Below are 26,525 nucleotides of genomic sequence, written 5' to 3' on the forward strand. Positions count from 1 at the left end.
TTCTTTTCTTTCTTTCTCTTTCTTTCTTTCTTTTCTTTCTTTTCTTTCTTTCTTTCTTTTCTTTCTTTCTTCTTTCTTTCTTTCTTTCTTTCTTTCTTTCTTACTAAGCAATTCCGTTTGTGAAGAATTCCCCTTACACAGCTTTCCTTTATCCTTGTTGTGGAAGAATAAACTCTGAAAACCCAAACTGTACCAAATGACTGTTTTGTCCAAATGATAGATTGTCCAGGGCCAGCCTTTCAATCGGATGACGAAGAGAGGGGCTTCAAGAGTGATGTCTGGGGGGGCCTGGGTGGCTCAGTCGGTTGAGCGACCGACTTCGGCTCAGGTCATGATCTCACAGCTCGTGAGTTCGAGCCCCATGTCGGGCTCTGTGCTGACGGCTCAGAGCCTGGAGCCTGCTTCGGATTCTGTGTCTCCCTCTCTCTCTGCCCCTAACCCACTCACATTCTGTCTCTGTCTCTTCCAAAAATAAGTAAACATTAAAAAAAAATTAAAAAAAATAAAATAAAAAAGAATGATGTCTGCCCTTCTTTATTGAACACAAGAAAATGAGGATTCTGAGGTAAGGCTGTGTTGTGTGTCTAACTTAAGGACTCAGCATGAAGATAAAGACTGTCAAGAATAAACACTTTCTTTGATGTTCTTATTTCATATAAGGCCATATGTGACCAGTAAGGAGGAAAAATTATACCTAATAAGGCAAACTTTGTCATCGTTGTGATCAGAAAGAGACACTGTTTAGGGGCGCCTGGGTGGCTGAGTTGGTTAAGTGTCCGACTTGGGCTCAGGTCATGATCTCACGGTTCGTGGGTTCAAGTCCTCTGTCAGGCTCTGTGCTGACAGCTCAGAGCCTGGAGCCTGCTTCGGATTCTGTGTCTCCCTCTCTTTCTGCCCCCCCCCCCCCCGCCCCACTCACCCTGTCTATCTCTCTCAAAGATAAACATTAAAAAATTTTAAAAAAATAAAAGAGATACTGTTTCAACATTAGAGTGAACGCTCAGAACAAAACATCCCACAAAGTTTTCCCTCAGAAACGTGAATTTGGATATTTAGATTAAGATCGTTCTCATTGTTTAAAAAAAAAAAAAAAAAGTTAACCGCACAGTGGAGGCAAAAAGACACTGTTAAAAAAAAAAAATGTAGTACTGTTCCAGAATCATCTGCACAGAAAGAGGTCCTATCCTGTGTTTGTGAGGCACCACCGCTAGGAATAGAAAACAAGGATGGAGAGAGACCGAGAGAAAGGGTGTGAGAGAGAAAACAGCAGCTGAGCAGTTGCTTTCAGATTCGGGGAAAGAATTCAAAAGAAAGCTCAAAGCGATGGACGAACTGGAAAAACTGCCACCATCATAATGGTCAACTGCTGGCCGAAAATTCTGTCCTTGAAGACAGAAGGAAGTGGTCTATGCCAAGACCAGCAAGCCATTCTTCTAACAACTGGTCAACAAGTTCTGCAGCCATGGAATCAGGGCCAAGGTAATGGCGGCAGGAGATGAGGGAACTGAAAGCAGAAAAAAGCGGAGCATTAACAAAGGTCAAGACGAACGTATGAATTTCAAACTATACACTATCAATGCCACAGACACCGCGAAATATCTAGAAAGATCTATACTGACCGAGGACAAATGGTTACTGGTTTTAGGTTGCCAGGAGGCAAAAGGGGGACTTCATTTCCTTTAGTCTTCTGGGTGGCGTAAAATAGTTATTAAAATAACCGTTGAGTTATACATGACTTATGCAATGAAAAAAAAATCACATAATAGAAACAAACATGTTTAAAGTATGAGAATAAAATATGTTTCTGATGAGGTGCGTCTGGGTGGCTCAGTTGAGAGAGCGTCCAACTCTTGGTTTTGGCTCAGGTCACGATCTCGCGGTTTGGGGGTTTGAGCCCCGCATCAGGCTCTGTGCTGGCAGCCTGGAGCCTGCTTGGGATTCTCTCGCTCTCTGTCCCTCTCCTGCTTGCCCCCCGCCTCTCTCTCTCAAAAATAAATAAATATATATTTTTTAATGTTTCTGATGTAAACACAGGGAGTCTGGTTCAGAACCTCTCTTCTCTTCCAAGAAACTATACTGAACAACCAGGACTATGAAGAAAAGCATTTTGCACAAAGCTTTGGTACCAAGAACTACAACCTTATTATTGTTTAAGATAAAATGTTTGAATTTTTTCTTTTTTTTTTTTTTACCGTTTATTTATTTTTGAGACAGAGAGAGAGACAGAGCATGAACAGGGGAGGGTCAGAGAGAGAGGGAGACACAGAATCTGAAACAGGCTCCAGGCTCCTAGCTGTCAGCACAGAGCCCGACGGTGGGGGGGGGGGGGGGGGGGGGGCTCGAACTCACGGACCGCGACATCGTGACCTGAGCCGAAGTCGGCTGCTTAACCGACTGAGCCACCCAGGCGCGCCTAAAATAAAATGTTTTAATGTTTATTCATTTTTGAGAGAGAGTGAGACAGAGCGCGAGTGGGGGAGGAGCAGAGAGAGAGGGAGACACAGAATCCGAAACAGGCTCCAGGCTCTAAGCTGTCAGCACAGAGCCCGACGCGGGGCTCGAACCCACGAACCGTGAGATCATGACCTGAGCCGAAGTCAGACAACCGACTGAGCCACCCAGGCGCCCCCAAACTTATTGTCAATGCTGCCTCAAAGAGCTGAAATGAAGCAGAGCCCCAACAGAAGTATTTGGGAAGCAGCACAGAGCCACCCAGGAAGGGGTGAAGGGAACCGGGGAGCCACAGATTCCAACAAACATAAGCACAAATACGCTTAGCCTGAAAGGAATCCGCTAAAAAGTGAAAGACCAAAGAGAACGTTGGCCCTGAGGTGGGTGAGTTTTAACAGAGCTAAGATCACACACCAGGAGGTTCAGAGAGGCAAAGGAAGCCAGTGACTGCACAGCACAGAGACGCCATGTTGAAGCAAAACCTCTCTACGGCAGCAAAGGAAAGAATCTTGTTACAAAGCCTACAATTTCATCCCGCCCTCCCTCCCACCCTTAACAAAATATCCTATAAACAGAGGGTCCAGGAAAATCTAAGCCAATCAATCATGCAAAACATAATTAGCATGAGGCTGAAAAAAATTCAAGCATCCAATTGAGCAACAGGTTAAAAGAAACAACACTCTGAAAAACATTGCCACGGGGTAGACAAAATTACAAAATCTGTAATCACAAATTCTACCATGATATTTAAGAATTAGTAAGAAAACAATGATATCCCTAAAGGAAGACTTCACCAATAAAAATAGGAGAACACAGAGCAGAGGAGACCAAACACCAAACAGTGACAAATATGTGCGACAGACTTGGGAAAGAAACATAAGAGAAAGAAATTTGGGAAATCACATTTTTTTTTAATGAAAGGAGCAAAGAGGAAAATAGACACTGCAGAAAACCCAAAAAGGACTCTTAAAGCTAGAAATGAAATAAGCTAAGAAAACGAGAGAGAAATAAAGAAAAACTGGGGGCACCTGGGTGGCTGAGTTGGTTGAGCGTCTGACTGTGGCTCAGGTCATGATCTCACGGTTCATGAGTTCAAGCCCCGCATCTGGCTCTGTGCTGACAGCTCGGAGCCTGGAGCCTCCTTCGAAGTTGGTGTCTCTCTCGCTCTGTCTCTGCCCCTCCCCCGCTCATACTCTGTCTCTCTCAGAAATAAACAAACATTAAAAAAATTAAAAAAAAAAAACTTTTTAATTTTTTCTTTTTAACATTTATTTATTTTTGAGACAGAGAGAGACAGAGGATGAATGGGGGGAGGGCCAGAGAGAGAAGGAGACACAGAATCTGAAGCAGGCTCCAGGCTCCGAGCTGTCAGCACAGAGCCTGATGCGGGGCTCGAACTCACGGACTGTGAGATCATGACCTGAGCGAAGTCGGACGCTCAACCGACTGAGCCACCCAGGCACCCCCAAGAAAAACTTTTTAAAGAATTAGAAAGATAATAATTATAGAAGGTAAAATGTATCTAATGGCTACACAGTAAAAGGGTATCCAAGATATACACACTTGGAATCTTCAAGAAGGGAAAATGACACAGAGCAAGTATTTTTAAATCCTCAGTAAGAAAACTTTCCTGAAATAAATCAAGACTTGTACCTACATACGCAAATGGCATATCATGTACCAGGGAAAATAAAACCTGAACAACCAACGCTGAGACATACTCTAATAAATCCATAGGGATTTGAAGACAAAAAATAATCCCCTGGATTAGGGAGGCAAAAAGACCCAATCCGGTACAATTCTTTTGAAATGCGGAAAATGTTTTTATATAACATGTTTGTAGAAAATAATGAAATAAAAATGGAGAAGAAAAGGCAAGAGGTAGAAACAAGGTGAGGACAGAAGAATGTTATTTAACATCGGCAAAACGAGGGGCAGGAGTGAGGACATAATTAACACTGCAAAAATGACAATCGACTTGAAGGAAGGAGTCTATTGATGGAGATAGAAGAACACTTAAGCTTGTTTTATCACTGAGGATCATATTTGAGGTTATTATATTGCATATACCACTGTATGAGGTATTTCTACCTTTCTGTAGTACAAGAGTTGCATAAAATATTTATACAAAAATACAAAATACAAACCTCTAATGTCAAAAAAAAATGTTAAAATCAGCAAACAGAAAATGTAAAATAACATGACAGAGCAGAAACAAACAAATCTTTCACAGCCATACATAAAAATGGGCTAAACTTAACTATTAAGAGAACTGGGTTTTCAGGTTGGAATCTACAGAGAAATTCATCTCTGGTCGGCGTAAAAGAGAGACATCTAAAACAAATGATTCGGAAACCTTAAAATCGAAGGATAGGCAAAGATTTCTCCAGGCATATGCGAAATTATAAAAATGGAGGCTTGCCTCCATTGACATAGAAATATATACGAGTTTAGGAGACGGAAATAGAACATATTTGTTTTGCCCTAAGAGGTATCTTAAGCATGCTTACAGCTCCTGGCCTATCAGGTACTGCCTGTCCGTAGATGCTGAGCAGGAAAAAAAAAGAAAAGGAAAGAAGTAAGACTGTTAAATCCTGGCATGAAGTAACCTTAACTCCTCACTAAACTCAATTCTTGCTATGCATCTAGGCCACTATATGTCCTCTGTCTCCAAGGGTTCCAAAGTGCCCTTTTCAAAATGGCAGCCATTATGCAGATGAGTCCACTGCTCGCGCCTCACAGCCCATCACAACTAGGTTTCTTAAAATGACGAAACTCTCGGGGCGCCTGGGTGGCGCAGTCGGTTAAGCGTCCGACTTCAGCTAGGTCACGATCTCACGGTCCGGGAGTTCGAGCCCCGCGTCGGGCTCTGGGCTGATGGCTCAGAGCCTGGAGCCTGTTTCCGATTCTGTGTCTCCCTCTCTCTCTGCCCCTCCCCGTTCATGCTCTGTCTTTCTCTGTCCCAAAAATAAATAAACGTAGAAAAAAAAAATTAAAAAAAAAAATGACGAAAGTCTCTTATTTCAAAATGAGGTAAAACCTCTACTAAAAGAACTTTAGATAGACCTCTTCACAATCGGTATATTGTATTTTTAGCTCCAAAAGATTAAGCACCATAAGAGGGTAACTGAACCTATTCTTTATTATTATTATTTATTTTTTATATTTGAGAGAGAGACAGAGAGCACGTAGGGGAGAGGCAGAGAGACAGAGACAGAACCTGAAGCAGGCTCCAGGCTCCGAGCTGTCAGCACAGAACCTGACACGGGGCTCGAACTACGAATCGTGAGATCATGACCTGAGCCAAAGTCGGATGCCTAACCGACTGAGCCATCCAGGCGCCCCTGAACCTATTCTTAATAAAGACATTTATTTGTCAGCGACCCCACTTGAGCACTGTCCTCATGAAGCATGTAAGCATGGAAGAGTATGCATATGATGTTATGCTAAAATACTATACACAAATAGCCAAGGACCAACTTTGCAAAATAAATTTAAAAGCAGTTAACGTCATTGTGAAAGATTCTAGAACTAGCTAATAAACATTCTCCCTTGATGTACTATATATACATATATATACATATTATTTGAATAGAGATGAATTAACTAGAAACAGTGAAGAGATAGCAAGAGAAATAGAGGTAAGACAGAAGTACAGACAGATTTCATGCTACGTGATTTGTGTCCACCATTTAAAAAAACCCAACAGTTCACAATACATTAAAGACAAAGCCCCTCCCTGCTCTAGGCTGCTCCCCTGCGCCCCATTCATGGAAGGTAACCACCGTAAACAATCTGAGAACCTTGCTTTCCAGGTTGTTTCTCCAAACACAAATATACCGCACAACACACACATGTACACGCACACACACACAAACCATACGTCGTGGCCACCGTATCGTGTGAATAAACACTAATCCCTTCAAGGCAGCACACCAGGGCTCTCTACCTTTGCTAGATCACGCTGATGGACATTCTAGTAGTTTCGGGTTGTTTGAAATGATGCAGCGAACATTTTTGTACGGTGTCTTCGTGCAATTGAGAATGGCGGTAGGCTAAAGTCCTACAAAGGAAGTTACGTGTGCTCATATTTTTGACAAACAGCGCCAGGTTCTCCGCTCACATACATCTCACTGACAGTGTGGGCACCTTCAGCCACACCCTCAACTAACACTTAACCTTTGCGGGACTAACAGGTGAAAACAAAAAAAATTCTGGCGTCCTTTTCATTCACCATTTGACCATCTTTTTATGTTCCTGTCAGTCATCGTGTTCCTTATCTATGAACGGGTTTGTTTATATCCTTTGGCTCTCTCTTCTATGAGGCTGCTGGCTCAATGCTTTTAAAAAATAATTTCAGTATCAAAATTGGCCCTTTGCCTGAGGCAAATGTTGCAAATATTTCTCCCGGTTTCTTGTCTGTTATTTGACTTTACTTATGATGTTATTCCCCAAATGCAACTCCAAATTCTTTAATGTAGTCAAATTACCCACGTTTTCCTTTGTGGCTTGAATCTGATGCAATCTATGTACAGAAACATCACTCCCACCCCAGAAATAAGAACAAATCACCTGTGTTTTCTTCTAGTGCTGTGATACTCCCGCTAAATGTTTGATCCTTCTAGAATTTATCTGGTTGTTAAGGAGTTCCGTTGGATTCCAGACTACTTCTCCCATATGGCCAAGCAGTGTGTTAAGGTATATTTAAAATAATAACAGACAACATTTGCTGGCCAGGCAGTGTTTCACTAAAAATAAAGATGAAATTACTTCTATGTTTTCATGCATTGATTTTCATGTTCAGAAATATTAACAGTAGACTACAATCATTTTGTAATATATATTTTATATTATATAAATATAATATATATATTATATATATCACTTCATAATATATATATTATATATATCATTTTATAATCTATATTTCTTTAAGAAACATCATTTTCATAGGGTTGTTAACTGGCCTAAAAAAAAAAAAACATAATTTTCAATTTAAATAACATGGAATTATTCGTTCTGTGTTCTAGGAACATGAGAAAGGAAGGTATAACCCCCAAATTCTTTTGCAACAAGAGAGGCTCCTTAAAAAGTGAAATCAATTATGTTCCGCAAAGACACTTTTAAATTACTTCCAAGCGAGCTTAAATGGATTTTTTAGGGGTTGTATATCCATTGAAATCGCTATACCCTTTAGCTTTCTGAACAAACAGTGCAAAACTTTGATCAAAGTAGTTATATAGGTTGCTTTTCTGCCCCAGCTAACCCAAATCACAGAAATGGGGTGATGAATGCAATCCTGTTTCATTTAAAATTCATTCGAGTGGAAAAAAATAGAGAAGGAATAATATGAATAGGACATCTTGGGGAGGCAAGTTAAGCTTACTGCAAAGACTGAATGATCAATTAAAAATAGCAGCGCCTCTCCACCTTCAAGGTACTATTTTACCTCCCGCCTTGCACACTTCTCCCGTTTAACTTCCTCCCAGAACTGGCTGTATCTGTTCCCTAGGCTGACTCCTGTCCACTCTGTGCCCAGCCCCTCCTTTCACATCATGGGGTGACTGCCTCACCCTGCGTGTTCTTGTCCCCATGCCACCATAAGAGTGAACAGCTAATAGGCAAACAAACCAAAATAATATCTATGCCTCATCACGCACAACCTACCTTCTCAGCCCACTGTATACTACACAGGCCTCTACAAAGAATCTGCTGGAACCTGCTTCTAGAATCGTTCCTACCTCCTGCCTTTCCTAAAATTTCCCAGGCATGTGATGAAATTTTAGCCTCATCCAAACACACAGCTCCCTCGCCCCCTCCAGGGTAAAAATGAAGCCCTTACGACAGCTCCCAAGACGCCAATAATAGGCGACCCCTCTGTGTCCATCAGACCTCGTGAGACGCGCATTTGCCACAGTGAGAATGTGAAGTTCTACTAGAGAAGACAAGAAAACAAAGGTGATGGATGCAAATCATTAGATGTGTTAAGCATAGATAATTAAATTACTTACCGAGGAGATAGGTTAAGACAGATAAATCAAATAGAGCATATATGTGCGAACCTAGATGGAAAGGCAATGGAAGAACCAAGTAAATACTAAATATTCATGATCACTAAATATATACGAGACACACAAAGCACTGAATATTCATTATATCCTAAATATAGCTGAGGACAAGAAGCACGCAATATCCACGAGGCCTTACTTCGGCCGCTCACTGATGACACTCACGCAAAGCCCACCTGCCCTGTGTCCCAGACATGCAGATAAAGGCCGGAGCTGCTAATCACACGGATGCTACAGTGCCTGGCCAGGCTCTCCGACAAGCCTGTGCTGACTCCAGACATCCGCCAGCTTCCTCACTGTCACGTCTAGTCCTCCTAACCACAGGGTCACGGCGAAGGCTAACGCCCCACACAAACAGGACAAAAGCATATGCGTAACACAGAACTCAGGGGACGCCTGGGTGGCTCGGTCGGTGAAGCGCCTGACCCTGGATCTCGGCTCAGGTCAGGATCTCACCAGTTCGTGGGATCGAGCCCCGCGTTGAACTCGGCGCCAACGGGGGAGCCTGCTTGGGATTCTCCGTCTCCCTCTCTCTTTCTCTGCCCCTCCCCGGCTTGCACTCTCCCTCCCTCGCTCTCTCCCCCAAAATGAACAAACGTTATAAAAAGAAGTAACACAGAAAGAACTCAGGGTGTGGGGCCTTTCCGTTTGCCCAGGCCCCAGCCTACGTGTGTTAATCCACTCCATCTCTTTCCACGGGCTCCTAACCCTACGTTTCAGTTTACGTTGCCTCAATAAATCGTGTGATTTGTGCATCTTCAGTCTGTGAACTTTCCGTCCCACGGCTATGGACAGCTTGCCCGGCTTGTCAACACCTACCTTATCTACCATTTGACTCCTCACCTGTGCTCCAGCAGCACTGTTCTCACTCTCCCTTCTATATTCCCAACACGTGCTTACCTCAGGACCTTTGCACTGACTCTTCCCTTTGCCTGAAACACTAGTCTCCTGGACATCTCTATGTCCTACTCCTTCATTTCCTTCGGGTAGCTATGTCCTGAACCTCCTATATAAAATTACATCGTTTTCCAACAGTAATTTTCAGACCCTGTCCTGTGTCAGCACAGACCCCACAGGTTAAGGATGATCTCTTTTTAATTTATTTTTATTTATTTGTTTTCCTTTTCTTGAGACAGAGAGAGCAAGAGAGAAAGCGCGAGGGTGGGGAGGGACAGAGGGAAAGGGAGAGAGTGAGTCCCAAGCACAGAGCCTGCCTCGAGGCTCCATTCCATGACCTGAGATTAAGTCAGACACTTAACTCACTGAGCCACTCAGGCACCCCTGTTGAAGACTTTTTATCAAATTTCATTCCATAGTCATGCCTTATTAAATCATTGGCCATTGATGACTGAACTCAATCTCCAGTCCTCTTTCTGAGAGTGCTAACCTTCATTTTTTAAAAAATTTGTAATGCTTAATTTATTTTTGAGAGAGAGACACAGAGACAGAGAGAGAGAGAAGGGAGGGACAGAGAGAGGGAGACACAGAATCCAAAGCAGCCTCCAGGCTCCGAGCTGGCAGCACAGAGCCCGATATGGGGCTCGAACCCAAGAACCTTGAGATCATGACCTGAGCTGAAGTCAGATGCTTAACCAACTGAGCCACCCAGGCGCCCCTGAAAGCTCCAGCCTTCTAATCATGTGGTTGCCTCTTCTGCAACCAGCCCCCAAGGTGAGGCTGTGAGGCTATGGAGAAGCCCTCCAAGGGTCACCTCATTACCATACAACTGGGCATGGCCACAAAGGGCTCCTTACGAATAACAAAAGGCACCCCTATTACTCAGGCAATTCCAAAGGTTTTAGGAGCTTTGTGCCAGAAACCTGGACAAAGATCAAATGTATAAATATTAGATATATAATATATAACATATATATATCATATATCATATATATTATATATGATACATATATACACACACATCTAATATATATGTATTTTATATATATTACATGTGTAATATATATTTATATATTATATGTAACATATATGTTACATGTGTAATATATAATATTTATATATTATATGTAATATATAATATATTATATATGTAATATATATTATGTAATATATACATATATGCATACTATATATTATGTATGTTATATGTATATATACATATATTATGTAATATATACATATATTATACATACATATATATGCAACATATACATATATGATATGTAATATAACATATGTAATATATATAATATATATAATAATACATATATATTAGATGTGTGTGTGTGTATGTGTGTATATACATATACATAAAATAACACAAAAATAGGAATTTCCTCTCCCACATACTAGATATTCCCTGTCCTTTTGGCTCTCCTTTGCCTGTCTCTACATCATTTGCTACCACCTGACATATTATATACTTGTTTGCATATTTCTTGACGGTCACCGTCTCCCAGTAAAATGCTAAAGTCCATGAGGGCAGCGTTTCGTGTCTTTCCTTAATTGTTCTCTCTCCAGCATCCAGAACAGCCTTTAGTCTCCAACAGGCACTCCATGAATATTTGTCGAATGAGGGACAGAGTGCCACGTCAGGGTACAGGAGAGATGTCAGTGACTCGCCTCCTTTCTTTGAGAATCTGCCTCACCGGCAGTTCTAGGAGGGACGGTCCTGACTTCTAGGATTCTCTCCCACCTCTCCCCCATCTGGCCAGCCACACGGGGTTACTGCAGGGGCAGAAGGCCAGTGCCCCTGTGCATCCGGGGTAGGAATTCGGAGGGGGAACAGAAAGGCTCAGTCAGTTAAGTGATGGTGGGAAACGGACCACAGTGCTCCCCAGGGCCAGCCCAAGCTGTATTCAATAACACGAGTAGGGAAGCCATGAGGAGGTACCGCCAGTCCGTCTGTCAACAGAAGCAGGGGTGAGAGATTCTGCGACACTCGAGAGAGATTGAGGCGTTTTCTAGACACCATCACTGGGACCTGCCAATTCCTTTCCTACCCTTGGGCATTATGAGACTGACTCCTAAGCTTTCAATAGACCCTCTTTGTAACTCAGCTGGTTTGAATGGGCTTCTGTTCCTGTCCCTAAGTGCCCCTTGGATGCTGGGCTTGGGTGGCACTGGGGCGGGGCTGGCCCAAAGGAGCTGGCTGAGCAGCGGGCCCATTCCCCCTCCCTGGCTCCCTCCACAGGCGGGTTCATTCAGAGCCTGGCTCGAGGGACACCAGGGGGCCACTCGTGGAAATCTGGACTTAAAACCGAGACACTAGGAATACCGTCAGTTGAGTCAGGCCGGGCATCCAGAGAAGGAGAGAGAGCCCTGAGCAGAGACAGAGCAAAGAGGCCAGGATGGGGAGAGGGGAGGGGAGAGGATGAAGGAGAGGGAAGGACAAAGGGGCTGCCAACGTGCCTGAACACCTCGCAGGTCCCAGGGCCTGCCCCCTGCAAGCTTACATATACTTCCTGCCCTCACTCCCAGAAGACACCTCTGCCCTACATTGAACCTGCCTATTGTGCTTAGGTTAGTTTGACTAGGTTTCTGTTATTTACAACTGAAAACTCTTTGACTAAGGCATAGTCTTAGCAGCAAGTCTTAGCAGCAAGCATCCGACTTCAGCTCAGGTCACGATCCCACAGTTCGTGTGCCGGAGCCCCGCGTCGGGCTCTGTGCGGACAGCTCAGAGCCGGGAGCCTGCTTCGGATTCTGTGTCTCCCTCTCTCTCTGCCTCTCTCCGACTTGCGCTCTGTCTCTCTCTCTCAAAAAATAAACATTAAGAATTTTTTTTTAATTAAAACGAAAAAAAGGAGGAAGTACCCAGGTAAGCCTGCCAAACAGTCAGAAGACAGAGGCCCTCAGAGTTGCCTACATGGAACGTGGGGTGAGGTTGGAGACACTTGGCCTTCCCGGAGAATACTTCCTTCATATTAAATACCAGTCATCAGTTTCCACCACCAGATGACGAAAAGGAAGTCCCTCTTGGCTGACCTGGGGGATGCTACTTGGCCACCTATAGGATCTTGGCCCACCCCACCCTCCAGTCGGTCATGGAAACGTTCCTGAGTTCCCTGAATTGTCACATGGGGTTTCCAGAAGCTTCACCGCCACAGCAGGAGGACTCTCAAGACAGAAACCTGTGCAAGCTGGCCGCTAAGAGGCACCGAGACTTCCCCCGGCTGTGTGGCATTTTTTGTCTCTGACTCTGCCCCTCACTGACTACCACAGAAGCCAGGCAAGGGGCACGAATGAGTCAGACATCGAAGCTCTCCACATCTGGGCACGTCTGCCACTCCTCAGCGGCCTGGGGACTGAGCTCACAGGGCCCGCGGCCAGCGGGGCTGCTGGGGACCTGTCCATGACTAATCCTGCTTCAGCCCCCAGACAGTCTGGTCACGAAGCTGTTGTCATAAAATACATCTTTTACTGTGTGTCTCTTATCACTGACGGGATGGTGGGGGGTTGGGGGGCAGCTGACATACAGGCACTTGGGGATTTCTGAGGCTGAGCACATCAGGCTTGAAGGTTTATGAGCTTTGGTCGCCGAGTCTCCAAAGCGAGGGCTCGTGTGCACCTCCATCTTCCCAGTCAACAATAGGCCTGCAGGGCACTGCAGAGACATGCGGTTGATGCACAGGGAGGAGCGCCGTCCCCTCGGACTAAAAGGGCTGAGCGCACAAGGTCTGGGCACTGCGTCCCCAGGAACTACGTGGCCCTTTAGTGGCACCTCAAGAAATCCATCCTGAAAGGACTCTGGCTCCTGTCCTGTTCGCCCGCTTTCAAAATTCCTTCTTTGGAAGGAACTGAATCCCACCCAAAGTATTGCCGGTCACTAGACCGGCATCAGCCCACCCCTCACCAACTCAGGGACCGCCATGTGGAACCCCTGAGCTATCCACCCTCCGCGACAAGTGCACCTCTATACGTGGAACCAGCAACGACTATAGAGGGGCAGGAAATTGGGGCCATTCGTCTCCCTTCTTCCTACCAACTGCTGTGATCTCGGAGAGGAGAGAGGGGGGCAGAGGTCAAGAGAACGAAGCCTTCTCTGCATCCCTCTCCAAACCCCACCATCGAGGCTACCCAGGAGCAACCCGCCTACTCTTCCTCCCCCCCCCCCCCCCCCCAGCAACCACAAGACTGCTTTGCAAGAACCACTCAAGGCTCTTTCTCAACCTAAAGCTTTTGGTAACCCTGCGTCAAGGACCACAAGCTAACGCCTGGTTTCTCTTTCCCTCTAGGAATCTTCCCAGGGGATTCTCCCCCCGGCCAGTGAGCTAATCTGACCTTGCTCTTGGTACACCAGTGTCTGACATTTACCCCTCCCAACGTGCCAGTGCCCTTACCGCCCCCGCCCCCCCCCCCCACCCACTCCCCATGACTTCAAGCTTGTATCTCTATTCCAGTAAGGAATGGACCAGAGACCCTCTCTTCTCTTCGGATTACAGGCTACTTGCTTGGGGAAAAGGTAGGTCCCTCTTATTTCTTACGGGCCTTAAATTTTAGGGAACTTCTGGGGCGCCTGGGTGGCGCAGTCGGTTAAGCGTCCGACTTCAGCCAGGTCACGATCTCGCGGTCCGGGAGTTCGAGCCCCGCGTCAGGCTCTGGGCTGATGGCTCGGAGCCTGGAGCCTGTTTCCGATTCTGTGTCTCCCTCTCTCTCTGCCCCTCCCCCGTTCAGGCTCTGTCTCTCTCTCTGTCCCAAAAATAAATAAACGTTGAAAAAAAAAATTTTTTTTAATTTTAGGGAACTTCTGCAGGGAGAAAAGAACATACAACTGTGTGTGTGTGTGTGTGTGTGTGTGTGTGTGTGTGCGCGCGCGTGTGTGTGTTTGGGGCGGCAGTGAAGGGCGGTATCACCCTTCCCCCCCAGTAGAGTCCCGCTCGCTAGGTTTCTGAATCGCTTTGCCATCTTTCGGATGTTCAGTGTGGTCCATGACGTGGTAGCTCACCCCTTAATTCGGCCCAATCACTGGATTCTCTAGAAGAGAATCAGTCACAGTGGAGGGGCTCCCTGAGTTTCGCTTACGTGCCAACAACTGCCTGCTTCCTACCCATACCCCATCCTGCGTGCACACGTAGTTCAGGAGGAGCACAGGACAGCAGGAGAATCTACCCCAAGACCCACGGGGCTCAAGGAGACGTTGATCTTCAGACAACACAACATTCTACTCCTTCCTCTTCTTCCCTAACGGAACCCTGGTTCCAAGCCCTCGTGCGTCTCTCCGAGGCACGATCCGGGGGCAGATTCTCACCCTTCTGAGCCCGAAGAAGTGGCAGCAATCTCATCCTCTTGTCCATGATGGTTCAGGAGTGAGCATGTGCCCTGATTCTGGTCAAGCGGACATGAGGGAATGTGTGCCAGGTGTCGGAGAAAGGCTTCTCAACTCCTAAGACAGAGACACAGAAAGACTCATTCCTGTCTCCCAGATGTGGATGTCTCTGGACAGGGCCCCTGGAACTTCATGGCCATTAACACAAGGGATCAAGAGACTAGAGCAAAGAGTATTCCAGAGAAGCAGACCCGGAGGCATGGAGGACTGCATCTGGGGCTCACTCTGCTCTCAGCTTTGCGTCATGGAACAGAATGTCATTCCTCGTGGGTTCAGGCCATTGGAGTCAAGGTTTTGTTACAGGCAGGGGAAAATACCCAACCCCGCAACGACCAACTCCACCAGAGATGCCGTCCCTCTCTGCGATCAGGTTGAAAAGCCATCCCTGCCGGGCTGGGATTGCACCCCTCCTTCCCCACCTGCCAACCATCACCCTAGAAATAAACCCCGGAAACTTCAGGATCTGATCTAGGAGGGTGGGGGTAGGTGGGTGGATGACCTTCCCTGGGGAGGGACAGGAAGATGGGACCACCTTCTCCTTCCAACCTGCAGTCTTCTGATGATTCCATGAGGCTCAGGGTGCCTGAGCCACGTGCCTCCTGCCACCCTGAGTAGGAAGAATTTTTGAATCAAATAGCGTATCTTGCCCACAGCACATATCTTCTGGAACAAACTCGTCTCAGAGGCCAAGAAAAATCAAGGCCATTCATTTTTTTTGGCGTCTGCTATATTAGAATAAGGTAGCAATTCCAATCCAAGTTTCTAGAAATGGGGGTACGGTTTACATGTTTACATCTTGCAAACAAATATGTCGCGTATCTCTCTCGGCACACAAAATGCACTAGAAAAGGATCTGGTTACGGGAAATGAATCTGAAGCTGTGGTTGGAACTTCTTCCTTTGCTAGTCTTTTTTTTTCTTAGTAGGTTCTACGCCCTGCGTGGGTTGGAACTCATAACCCCTCAATCAAGGGCCACATGTTCCACCAACCAGCCAGGCGCCCCCCTACCTTCACTTTTTTCAAAACTTAGCTTTTCTGTGGCGCGTGGGTGGCTCAGTCGGTTAAGCATCCGACTTCGGCTCAGGTCACCATCTCGCGGTCCGTGAGTTCGAGCCCCGCGTCGGGCTCTGTGCTGACCGCTCAGAACCTGGATCCTGTTTCAGATTCTGTGTCTCCCTCTCTCTCTGACCCTCCCCTGTTCATGCTCTGTCTCTCTTTGTCTCAAAAATAAACGTTAAAAAAAAAAAACTTAACTTTTCAAACCCCGTTTTTCCCGTCAGCCTCTGTCACACGAGCACCGGTTCCCACCACACCGAGGTTGGATTGTGAGCTTCGAGTTACCAGCTGCGTGTGGCAGTGTTAAAGGTGGCGGGGACCACTCGGACAACCAGGAAAATAGTGTAACTTCCAGCAACTGAGGCCAGCAATGAGCTGACGACCCTCCAAGCTCTCAGGGTCCTGGGTCTGGACTGCTACCCAGCTCTGGGAAAGGCTGCCCCGGGGTTTTGTCTTCTAGAAAACTCAAGACACAGACTATATAGTTCCCCCATTTGCCCCTCTGAAAATAATCAAGAGTTTAGCAAAGGGGGGTGCCTGGGTGGCTCAGTCGGTTGAGCATCCGACTTCAGCTCAGGTCATGATCTCACACTCCATGAGTTCGAGCCCCGCGTCAGGCTCTGTGCTGACGGCTCGGAGCCTGGAGCCTGCTTCAGATTCTGTGTCTCCCCCTCTCTCTGCCCCTCCCCTGCTCATGCTGTGTGTCTGTCTCAAAAAAATAAATAAATAAATAAATAAATAAATAAATAAATAAATAAATAAATAAAAAGAGTTTAGCAAAGAAAGCGGGCTGGGTCGTATTACTTACTGAGCGACGTTACGATCCCTCTTCTGAAACACGAGAGCATCGTGCTTGTGAAGCCTGCCCCTGTCCTTGAGGCCGCGTGGACTGCACTGGTTTTACCTCTGTGCCTCAGTTTCCTCAATTCTGAGATGGGAACAGTAATTGGGTTTTAGGAGAATTAAGTGCCGAGGCTGGGACGCCTTGCTTTTTAGAGACTGCTTCGGTGAAGGAAAAGAAAGAATCCATGCCAAGGGCCCTGCTAAGCGCAGGCTTCACTCTGTTCTCCCTCCTCAAGTTAAGGAAAGTAAACAACATTTACGACTCAGGCTTCTGCGGGAAGCAGGGAACGGATGACTGTTTGGTGACAAAACAATAGTAAATGGCTTCGCCTGCCTCGTCTCTTTTTCAGACTCAGGGAGGGAATGAAACGACCGGGAATTATCATTTAAACCGCTGTTTTATCCTGTATCAATCATGGCCATTCCTTCTGGTGACTCTCAGACCCTTGGGCCGAAACCGCAGTAAATCAGGGTCACAGCCAGGGTGAACGCAGAAGGCCAGCCTTTAACTCCCTGAGCACTGCTGACCAGCAGGGGCAAGTTTCCACGAGAGAGCCATCTGAGATCCAAATGGGGGAACCGAGGGTTCTACGTGGAGCCTGTTCCCTGGTTTTTTTAATATTCTGCCGTCGACGGGACCACAGCTGTAAACAACTCCTCAATCTCATTGCTCCGTGAAGTTAATCGGCACCGTGTCAGCACTGCGGGCTTTGTGCATATGTTCAGGACAAGCTGATATGAGCGGGCCTGGAATGAATAATGTTTAGTAAAATCAATAAACCCTATTATTAGTCACTAAGGGGACTGATTTTATGTCCATAAAAGTGAAACAATTAGAACCGCATTAATGGCAGATTCATCATAGTAATATAACGGAGCCAAGTATGCCTGTCTTTTGGGAATCTTTAATTTACCATCCAGTCCTGACTATGTACTCAGAGAATCAGCACACATAATATAAACAGACCCCGCCCGGCCTTTGGCAATTCGTGTTGTCACAAGCAAAGACAACACGGTAACAGTTTCGGGGGAAGAAACAAAACTTCATTTAGTGATGAATGTAAACCAGTCATGAATAATGTTCCCGTAAAAGCCTAGGGGGAGAGACTGTTCGAATCGCGCTGTGCCTTTGGTCATATATCGCGCTGTGCTTATCAGCACTCCTGTTTATTACGCGTGCAGAGCTAAGCATGGTCGGCATCTATTTATACTCTATTTAGGCACCTAACTAGCAGTGATTAAAACGCTGATATGTAGTAAGCATACACCCAGTCATTTTGCAGCTGAAGGGGAAGACCGGCTTTTACGAAAATTGTCTCGAAAGTACTTATTACGAAAACTAGGAAAGTCCTCAGGAACCCGTAGCGTCGCCCGGGCACCGTAAGGAACACGGTAAGTGAGCGGAAGACTTAAGGCGCTCTTGGTCTGCCGTTGCGTTTTGAACAACTCGATCGTCTGGTCTGTTCCAGAACTACGGCAGCACGTAGGCCATTAACAGACATACTTGAAACTGGGTTTGGAACAGAGGAAACATGCTTGTTGAAGCGGCATACGAACAATTACATCAGCTCTTCAAGGATACATCAAGATGTGGTCTACAAACTGAAAACGAAAAAACGGATTTTAAAAATGCGGTTACGAAATGATGGGAAATACGTGAAATTCTCTTAAGAGTCGGAAAACACCAGAGAGTGATTTTTTATCAACAGTCACGAAGACGAAATTCAAAAGGAAACCCAAGTGAAAATTCAAAGAAAAACGTCCTTCGGCAGAAATCTAGTAAGAACACTGGCTGGACCCGGAAGGCGCCCGGCAAGGGTAACACTTGAAGGTGATTTTCTGAAAGTGGAGAAAACATGTGGATTGCACAGAAACCTACCCACTTGTGAAGACAAGGCCCCTGACAGCAAGACAAAGTCCAGCAACTTAAAGAACTTTTTAGAACACCAAGTGGGAGAACTGCCATTGGCAATTAGAGTAAAATTAAAAACTTACCTACCAGTTGCAAAGAAGCACGGAGATCAACCAGTCCAGACACAGAAAGCACACCCCCACTGCAGCGTTTCTTAGTGGCTGGGATGCCTCCCCACCCCCACCCCTCAGATCTGTGCATGGATCACTTCTCATCCCCAGTACTGAGGCTTCTCCGATCGCTCTATCTACACTCGCGGACTTTCACATCCCAATGCCCACTCACGTGCTTTCGGTCCGTAGTGTTTATCAACCATCTGTTATACTCTTATCACATAGATATTTTATTATGCTTACCACACCTAAAAATGCAAATTCTGTGAGTACAGGAATTTCGATCTGTTTTGTTCACGGCCATATTCCAGCGCCTACACAGTGTCCGGGATAAAAGTAGGTGCTCGGTGAGTGCTTCTTGGAAGGGAGGGAGGATGGGAAGGGGGGGCAAGGAAGAAGAAAGGAAGGAGGCAGTTAATTCTGTACGTTTGGCATGAAATCCGCTCATGGGACAACTTAATGGCGAGTCAAATAAACGGCTAGCTGACTTTTTACACACTTCACCTACCGTCCACGCATTGCCAAGACTAACTTTGCAATATCATTCCGTATCACAACCACCTGTATCTACCAATCTGTAGTGATGTCACGCCCCCTGTTCAGAGTAAAGACCCAGTGACTATGGACATGTCCTCTGAATTAAACACACCGTTTGGATGCCATACCCGCATATCATATAAGAAAACTTAGCATGTGTGTACTCCATGAACTGAACATTCATAGTATCAAGAAACCGCTTTTTGAAAACTGGAATCGCTATCAGCCAACTAGAAAGAAGTCGAGACAGACAAGAAGCCGTTATAAAAAAAAAAACCTTTTTAATTCTGATTGCCAAATTATTTAAGGCAGGTATAAAAAAGGAAAGCATTCAATATACATTTTACATAAAATAAACTAGATTACAGCATAAAACAAGTAACCAGGCAATGGCGTTAAAGTCTCTCTCTTCTAAAACTGGATCATTGTAAACATTAAAAAAAAAAAAAAAAAAAAAAAAAGTTGGCGGTGGGGGGTGGGGACTGTAAGACTATTCAAGTAATAGAACAATCACAGATGTCTCTGGTACGCAGGCTATTGGGTTATTTGCCATTCAAGATTATCAAAAAATGACACCTCATTATTCACAGATGATCATTATTTCCCCATTTTTAATCTTTACATTATCTACAACACAGTTTGTGTGGTATTGGCAACCCCATGCCTTCCAAAAGTCATTTTTTTTTTCCACAACACACAAGTACAAACAGTGACTACAGGAACATTTTACACGGATGTGTCTTTAACGGGAGCCACCAAATAGACATCTAAATTGTACCCAAGCGTCATCATCACAGCCAGCCTTTCTGAGGGCCTTGCGGGGGGCGGGGGGCGGGGGGCGGGGGGGGGGGGAGGGTGGGGAATCTATGAAGGATATGCAAGGTTCAGGCACACGGATACGTCATTTATTTACAATCGAAAAGGAAAAGGAAAAGAAAGTAGGCAGCCTTTTGTGGCTAACGCTTTTCAACAGGACAGATACATTTTTTTTACTTCCTTTACTGAGTGGTTTGCAAGGGGATAGCAGACCCTGTGTGTGCGAGCCTGGTTACTGATACAAAAAGTAAAGAATATATATATATATATATATATGTATATACACATATATGTATACGTATATATATATAAAACAGAAGCTTAATTACAGCAACATTTGTTACTCTGTGATAAAATCTGTAATTTACAAAAATGAAATGACTGGTTCTCGCCTGCCATTAAAGGCATTTCAAATTAACACCATGGAACTGATGTCTGTATAAAAGCGCTTCCCCATGTGATCCAGTCACATGACAACGTACATTTCCAATCTTGTTATTCTCTGCAAAGGAAAAAGAAGACCTTAGCACAGGGCTCCATCCGCATCTGACGCCAAAAACGTGAAAACCCTAAGACTGACGGGCTTATCTTAATTCCATTCGAATCATGGAACTCGCTTATTCCAGAAAGGGAATGCACACGAGGGTTACGATCTACACGGTGGAAAAATAAATTATGTTCCTTTCTGACACAACTTGAGGGATAATTAAAAGTATCAAAGAACAAACATGACCTTTAGCATTCTGAAAATAAATGTCTCCCTTTGTGACTTTATTTTGAAACGTGATAAAACAAAGGGAGTGGCGGCGGGAGTGTTTTAACAGGGCTGTGAGGGTAACCTAAGAGGCTTTTCGACTGCTCGAAAAATAAATAAATAAAAGCCCTCATCAGTTAATTGCTAACCTATATTACAGCTAAAGAAATGAGGGTCCCGGAACGTAAGCTGCATGTAAAGCAACGGGCCATTAAAAGCACGTTCGTTACAAGAATATAAAAACCCAAAGAGCCAAAGTTTTTGGTCTAAAAGGCCTACACTTAACTGCCCCCCACCCATTAAGATGTCTCTAGGTAGAAAAACGTAGATTCAAAATGTAAGGATATTTACCTTCTTTGTGCAGGAAACATTCCTGATGCAGATGCCTGGGCAGCCACCTGCTGAGAGGCAACAAGGGCGGCGGAGGTCAAGCCTAATGGGGGAAAAAATGCAGGGTTTCTGTGACACTCGGGAAAGATAAGAGCAGGTGCAGGCCCAGGGGTGAAGGGCTGCAGCAATCCGTCCTCTCCTAAACACACACAGGAAATGTTTCCCATAGAAGAGACGGAGCCCACACCGCTTAGTCTAACCCCTATCTAGCCATTTATCCAATACTCTGCGGTTTTCTTAATAGCTAGTCAAAGAGAAGAGAGAACATTCCATCTCTGTGACTCTGCATGGTACTAAATGGTTTGCTCGCATTCCTGAATAGGAAGCTCAGGAGACATAATAGGTCCCCGGCAACAACAGGAATCAAAAGTCACAGTGAATTACAGAAGCAACACGCCATTTGCTTAGCATACAATACTTTCATAATAACTTTTATCACTTCAGCATTTCCCCAGTGAACAACACAACGCATCCTGCATCCCGTAAGAAACACAGAACTGGTGAATGGAACTTAACAACAGTCCTAACTTCTACCTTGCAAGAGAAAGACAGCAGTCAGAGAACGGAATGGCTCCAGATGGCGCGAAGCTGCCTGATCGGAAATTATTTTTTAATTCTACAGAAAACAATCCTGGAAAAACAAGAAAAAACACGTGCAAAGCTAGGGAAGATAATTCTCCTTCTAAGCCCTCTATGTTCTTTCTGAACGCTACTAGTTGACTGTGAGTGGTAACGAGGGGTAAACAAATAAAAATGACCTTTCCCATGTGTAGAGTACTTCCTACTCCTGGAGCTACCTTTCACACACGGTATCTCGGATTCACACAGCAGAAGGAGGACCAATGTGGCAAGTGCTATGGGTTGAATGCGGCCCTCCAAAATCCCTGTGCGGACACCCTAATCCGCGATGTGATCATCTGAAGAGAAGACTTAAATAATTAAGGTCAAATGAGGTCATGATGTCCTTATAAGGAGAGACACCAGAAGGCAGCTCTCTCACAAGCTCTCCTCCCTCCACCGCTGCCCCTGCCCCCTGCACACAGAGAAGAGGTCGTTTAAGCACAAAGCAAGATGGCAGCCACCTACAAGCCCGGAACCGAGCACTCGTTACGAAGCGACTGTGCTGGCACCCAGCCTCCCAGACTCCAGAACGATGAGAAAACTTTCTGTTGTCTAAAGCCAGAGAGTCTGTGACATTTTGTCATGGCAGTCTGAGCTACCTAAGACAGCAAGAACCTAGCGAGTGGATCTCTTGGTAGAGATGGGGCCACCACCCACCCCCGGAAGGTGACAGAGCTGGGACAAGCAGCAGGAGGTCAACTAGAACGCCACAAATCGAAGGCTATCTCACAACGATTCTATGGCTTTTTCAAAATGTTTCGCCATCATTAAAGTCACAGCAATGAACGGCTGTGAAGAGCCCCCGAATTACAGGGGATTAAAAGTGTTGACCCTGTCCCCATCAAATAACCACCGGCATTTTTCACAGGGCTAGAACAAACAATCCTAAAATTTGTATGGAACCACAAAAGACCCCAAAGAGCCAAAGCATTCCTGAAAAAGAATGGTAGCCACCGAAACTGGAGACATCACGATTCCGGACCTCAAGCCATATTACAAAGCTGTAATCATCAAGACAGTATGGTACTGGCACAAGAACAGACACATAGAGCAATGGAACACAACAGAGAACCCAGAAACGACCTCACAAACGTATGGCCAACTAACCTTCGGCAGAGCAGGAAAGAACATCCAATGGAAAAAAGACAGTGTCTTTGGCAAATGGGGTTGGGAAAACCGGACAGCGACATGCAGAAGAATGAAACTGGACCACTTTCTTACACCATACACAAAAATAAACTCAAAATGGATGAAAGACCTAAATGTAAGACAGGGAGCCATCAAAATCCCAGTGGAGAACAAAGGCAACAACCTCTTTGACCTTGGCTGGAGCAAACTTGTTACTAGACATGTTGCCAGAGGCAAGGGAAACAAAAGCAACCATGAACTATTGGGACCTCATCAAAATAAAAAGCTTCTGCACGGCGAAGGAAACAACAAAACTGAAAGGCAGCCTCTAGGACAGGAGAAGATATGTGCAAATGACATACCTATAAAAGGGTTAGTATCCAAAATCTATAATGAACTTAACAAGCTCAACACCCAAAAACCAAACGACCCGGGTGAGAAATGGGCAGAAGACACGAATAGACATTTGTCCAAAGAAGACACCCGAAAGGTGGCTCACAGACACAGGAAAAGATGTTAACGTCACTCCTCATCAGGGAAATACAAATCAAGACCACAGTGAGATACCACCTCACACCTGTCGGAATAACAACTCCGGAAACAACCAGTGTGGGCAAGGGTGCGGACAAAGGGGAACCCTCTTGCACTGCTGGTGGGAATGCCAACGTGTGCGGCCGCTCTGGAAAACAGTGTGGCGGTTCCTGAAAAAGTTAAATTTGATCCAGCAATCGTACCACTCGGTAGTTACCCAAAGGATAAAAAAAACACAGATCTGGAGGGGTAGAGCAGCGCTATCCACAATAGCCAAACTGTGGAAAGAGCCCAAATGTCCATCGACTGATGAATGGTAGGTTCATCGACTGATAAAGAAGAAATGGATAGACACACACACACACACACCCCTCTATATACACACACAATGGAATATGACTCAGCGATCACAAAGAATGACATCTTGCCATCTGCAATGTATGGATGGAGCTAGAGTATATTATGCTAAGGAAAATGAGCCGGAGAAAGACAAACATATGATTTCACTCATACACGGAATTTAAGAAACAAGAGAGATGACCAGATGGGAAGAGGGGGAGGAAAAGAGAAGACAAACCACAAGAGACTCATAATGAGAGAGAACAAACTGAGCGGGGGGTTGATGGAGGGAGGTGGGTGGGGTAGGCAAGATGGGTGATGGGCAGTAAGGAGGGCACCTGTGACGAGCACTGGGTGTTGTGCAGAAGTGATGAATCACTGAATTCTACTCCCGAAACCAATACTGTGCTGTGTGTCAACTAACTGGAATGTAAATAAAAACTTGAAAAGAAAAGGTTAGACCTAATCATGTCACTCCCATGACTTCCGGGGTGAGGGGGGGGGGTGGGGGCAGATACAACGTAAAAGGCCTGCAGAAACCAGTGCCATTTCACCAAAGCCTCTCATTATGCCTCCCTTTTTTCCCACAATTTCCCTCAAGCAGCCATCTGATCTTCTGATGGTTATATTCAGTGCCCCAGACACTGGCCGCCACCCTCAGTCCGTGAGATAGCAGGAAGCCACCGATAACATCAACCAGTGACAATGATTAAGTGGGAGTCATTTCCTGTCTCAATAGAACACAAAGACGCGGCGAATCGCCTTCATCGTATCACTAGGAAATGCTAGGAAGTAAGAATTAAGAACTTATTTACCCCCTGGAGTTCATGTTAACTCAAAGCTCGGTGTGTTTATTTTAAGACGTGAGCGGTCCTTTGGGCCCACAGTTTTCCAAAGCAGAACGAACAACACAATAACGACGGAACCGCTGACCTTGGAAAGGGTCATATTGACCAGGGATGAGTGGGTAACCCATGCCCACGTGGGTGTGGTGGTGCGTGTGCAGGTGCCGCTGGCTGAACGGCGAGTGGCGGTCCCTCTCCCGTTCTGCCTCCCGCTCCCGCTCTGCTGTCGCCTTTTCCACGGGCTGCAACAGAAAAGAAAGACGGGCCCCTCTAAATACTCTGAAAAACAACCGGCAGGAGCGCGAACCCACCTCTGTCCTTCGAGCCCTGTGTGTAAACGATTCGGAAGCAAACACAGAGATACTTAACATTCCTTACTAAGTGAAGATCATTTCAAAAGGCATGCATGAGTTCCAGTTGGAAATAAGCCAAAGCAAAAGAAACACCCCACCTAAAAGGTAACCAGGTGGCATCAGGGTTTGCCTCAAGTGATGGGAATAAAAGAACATTTTCTTTACAGTCGCTCGAAATTGCAAGATTCGGATCTACCCGATTTCTTCCCAGAAGCCACACTTATACGTGGGTCAAGAAGGTTGAAAAAAGGGGTCGTGGAGATGTGGGTCAAATTTTCTAATGACTGTGTCTTTTACTTACATTTTGTGGGGCGAATGTATCTCCCAATTCTCAGTACACCTTATCCATTTTAGCCCATGGAAAATACACCTCTCGGGGTGCCTGGGTGGCTCAGTCGGTTAAGAGTCTGAGTTCGGCTCAGTTCTGATCTCACCGTTCAGGAGTTCGAGCCCCACGTCGGGCTCTGTGCTGACAAGCTCAGAGCCTGGAGCCTGCTTCAGATTCTGTGTCTCCCTCTCTCTCTCTCTCTCTGCCCCACTCCCACTCTTGCTCTCTCTCAAAAATAAACAAACATTAAAAAAAAAATCTTTTTAAAAACAAATAAACAAAAAAAGAAAATACACCTCTCGACAAGACCGGGCAACACCAAGTACGGGAAATCGTCGCCCTGTGCCTCTGAGAGCATTCCGGAATCCGGCGGCTTCTGAACGCTCAACGAAAAGCTGTGGTTCTCCCGAATCACAGTTCACGACTGCCTTTCCTACACGTGTCTGCCCACTAGAACCCGGCCAACCTGAGGTTCTCGTTGTCACGCGAAAAGAAAAAAAAATGCCTGTGCTGGAAGGAGTACGCACAGAAATAGATTCATGAATCCCCATCCCTCGCTTACAGAGTCCCTGCTGGACTCGTCCACATCAAAGATCTTGGATCTCACTCCAAACTTCTTTTCTAGGCAAGAATGGCCACACCCTTTTGTCTCTCTTGACAACGGCCTTTAGGGCTAGTAGTTGCCCTCTTTCACGGAGGGGGTGGTGCCGGGACGGGAGCAAGGGCGGAGCCATCTTTCACAAAGGCACGTGTCTCTCCCCTGCTTCGGGAAGTTACAGGGACAGGACAATGGGTCGAGGCCAAAAGAGACAGGTGCAGCCGTCCCTTCCCCACGCGACTCACCCGTGCCAGTGCATCAAAATATCCGCCATCTGGGGCGCCTGGGTGGCGCAGTCGGTTAAGCGTCCGACTTCAGTCAGGTCACGATCTCACGGTCCGTGAGTTCGAGCCCCGCGTCAGGCTCTGGGCTGATGGCTCAGAGCCTGGAGCCTGTTTCCGATTCTGTGTCTCCCTCTCTCTCTGCCCCTCCCCTGTTCATGCTCTGTCTCTCTCTGTCCCAAAAATAAATAAACGTTGAAAAAAAAATTAAAAAAAAAAAAAAAATATCTGCCATCAGAAATACTTCACGCCGCAAGCCGGCTCCTATGAATTTA

The 26,525-nt window shown here is 45.7% G+C and overlaps 1 protein-coding gene across 4 annotated transcripts in view; it reads right to left on the reverse strand.

Moving 5' to 3' along the window:
* Positions 1 to 19,523: 19,523 nt before the first annotated feature.
* The window catches only part of ZNF608 (zinc finger protein 608), a 122,801-nt gene continuing 115,799 nt past the window's right edge, over positions 19,524 to 26,525 (reverse strand). For 3 of the 4 annotated variants that reach the window (XM_045058391.1, XM_045058366.1, XM_045058382.1), the window contains exons 7-9: positions 24,779 to 24,932; positions 21,188 to 21,269; positions 19,524 to 20,584 (exon numbers count right to left, since the gene is read on the reverse strand). In XM_045058391.1, coding sequence (XP_044914326.1) covers positions 20,578 to 20,584; positions 21,188 to 21,269; positions 24,779 to 24,932 — 243 coding nt within the window. In that variant the 3' untranslated portion in view covers positions 19,524 to 20,577. Of the gene's footprint in view, positions 20,585 to 21,183; positions 21,270 to 24,778; positions 24,933 to 26,525 lie in introns of those variants that run through there. The other variant, XM_011281854.4, reaches the window with a different exon arrangement.

The sequence above is a fragment of the Felis catus genome, chromosome A1 (genome assembly GCF_018350175.1).
Source record: "Felis catus isolate Fca126 chromosome A1, F.catus_Fca126_mat1.0, whole genome shotgun sequence".
In the NCBI taxonomy this organism is placed as follows: Eukaryota; Metazoa; Chordata; class Mammalia; order Carnivora; family Felidae; genus Felis; species Felis catus.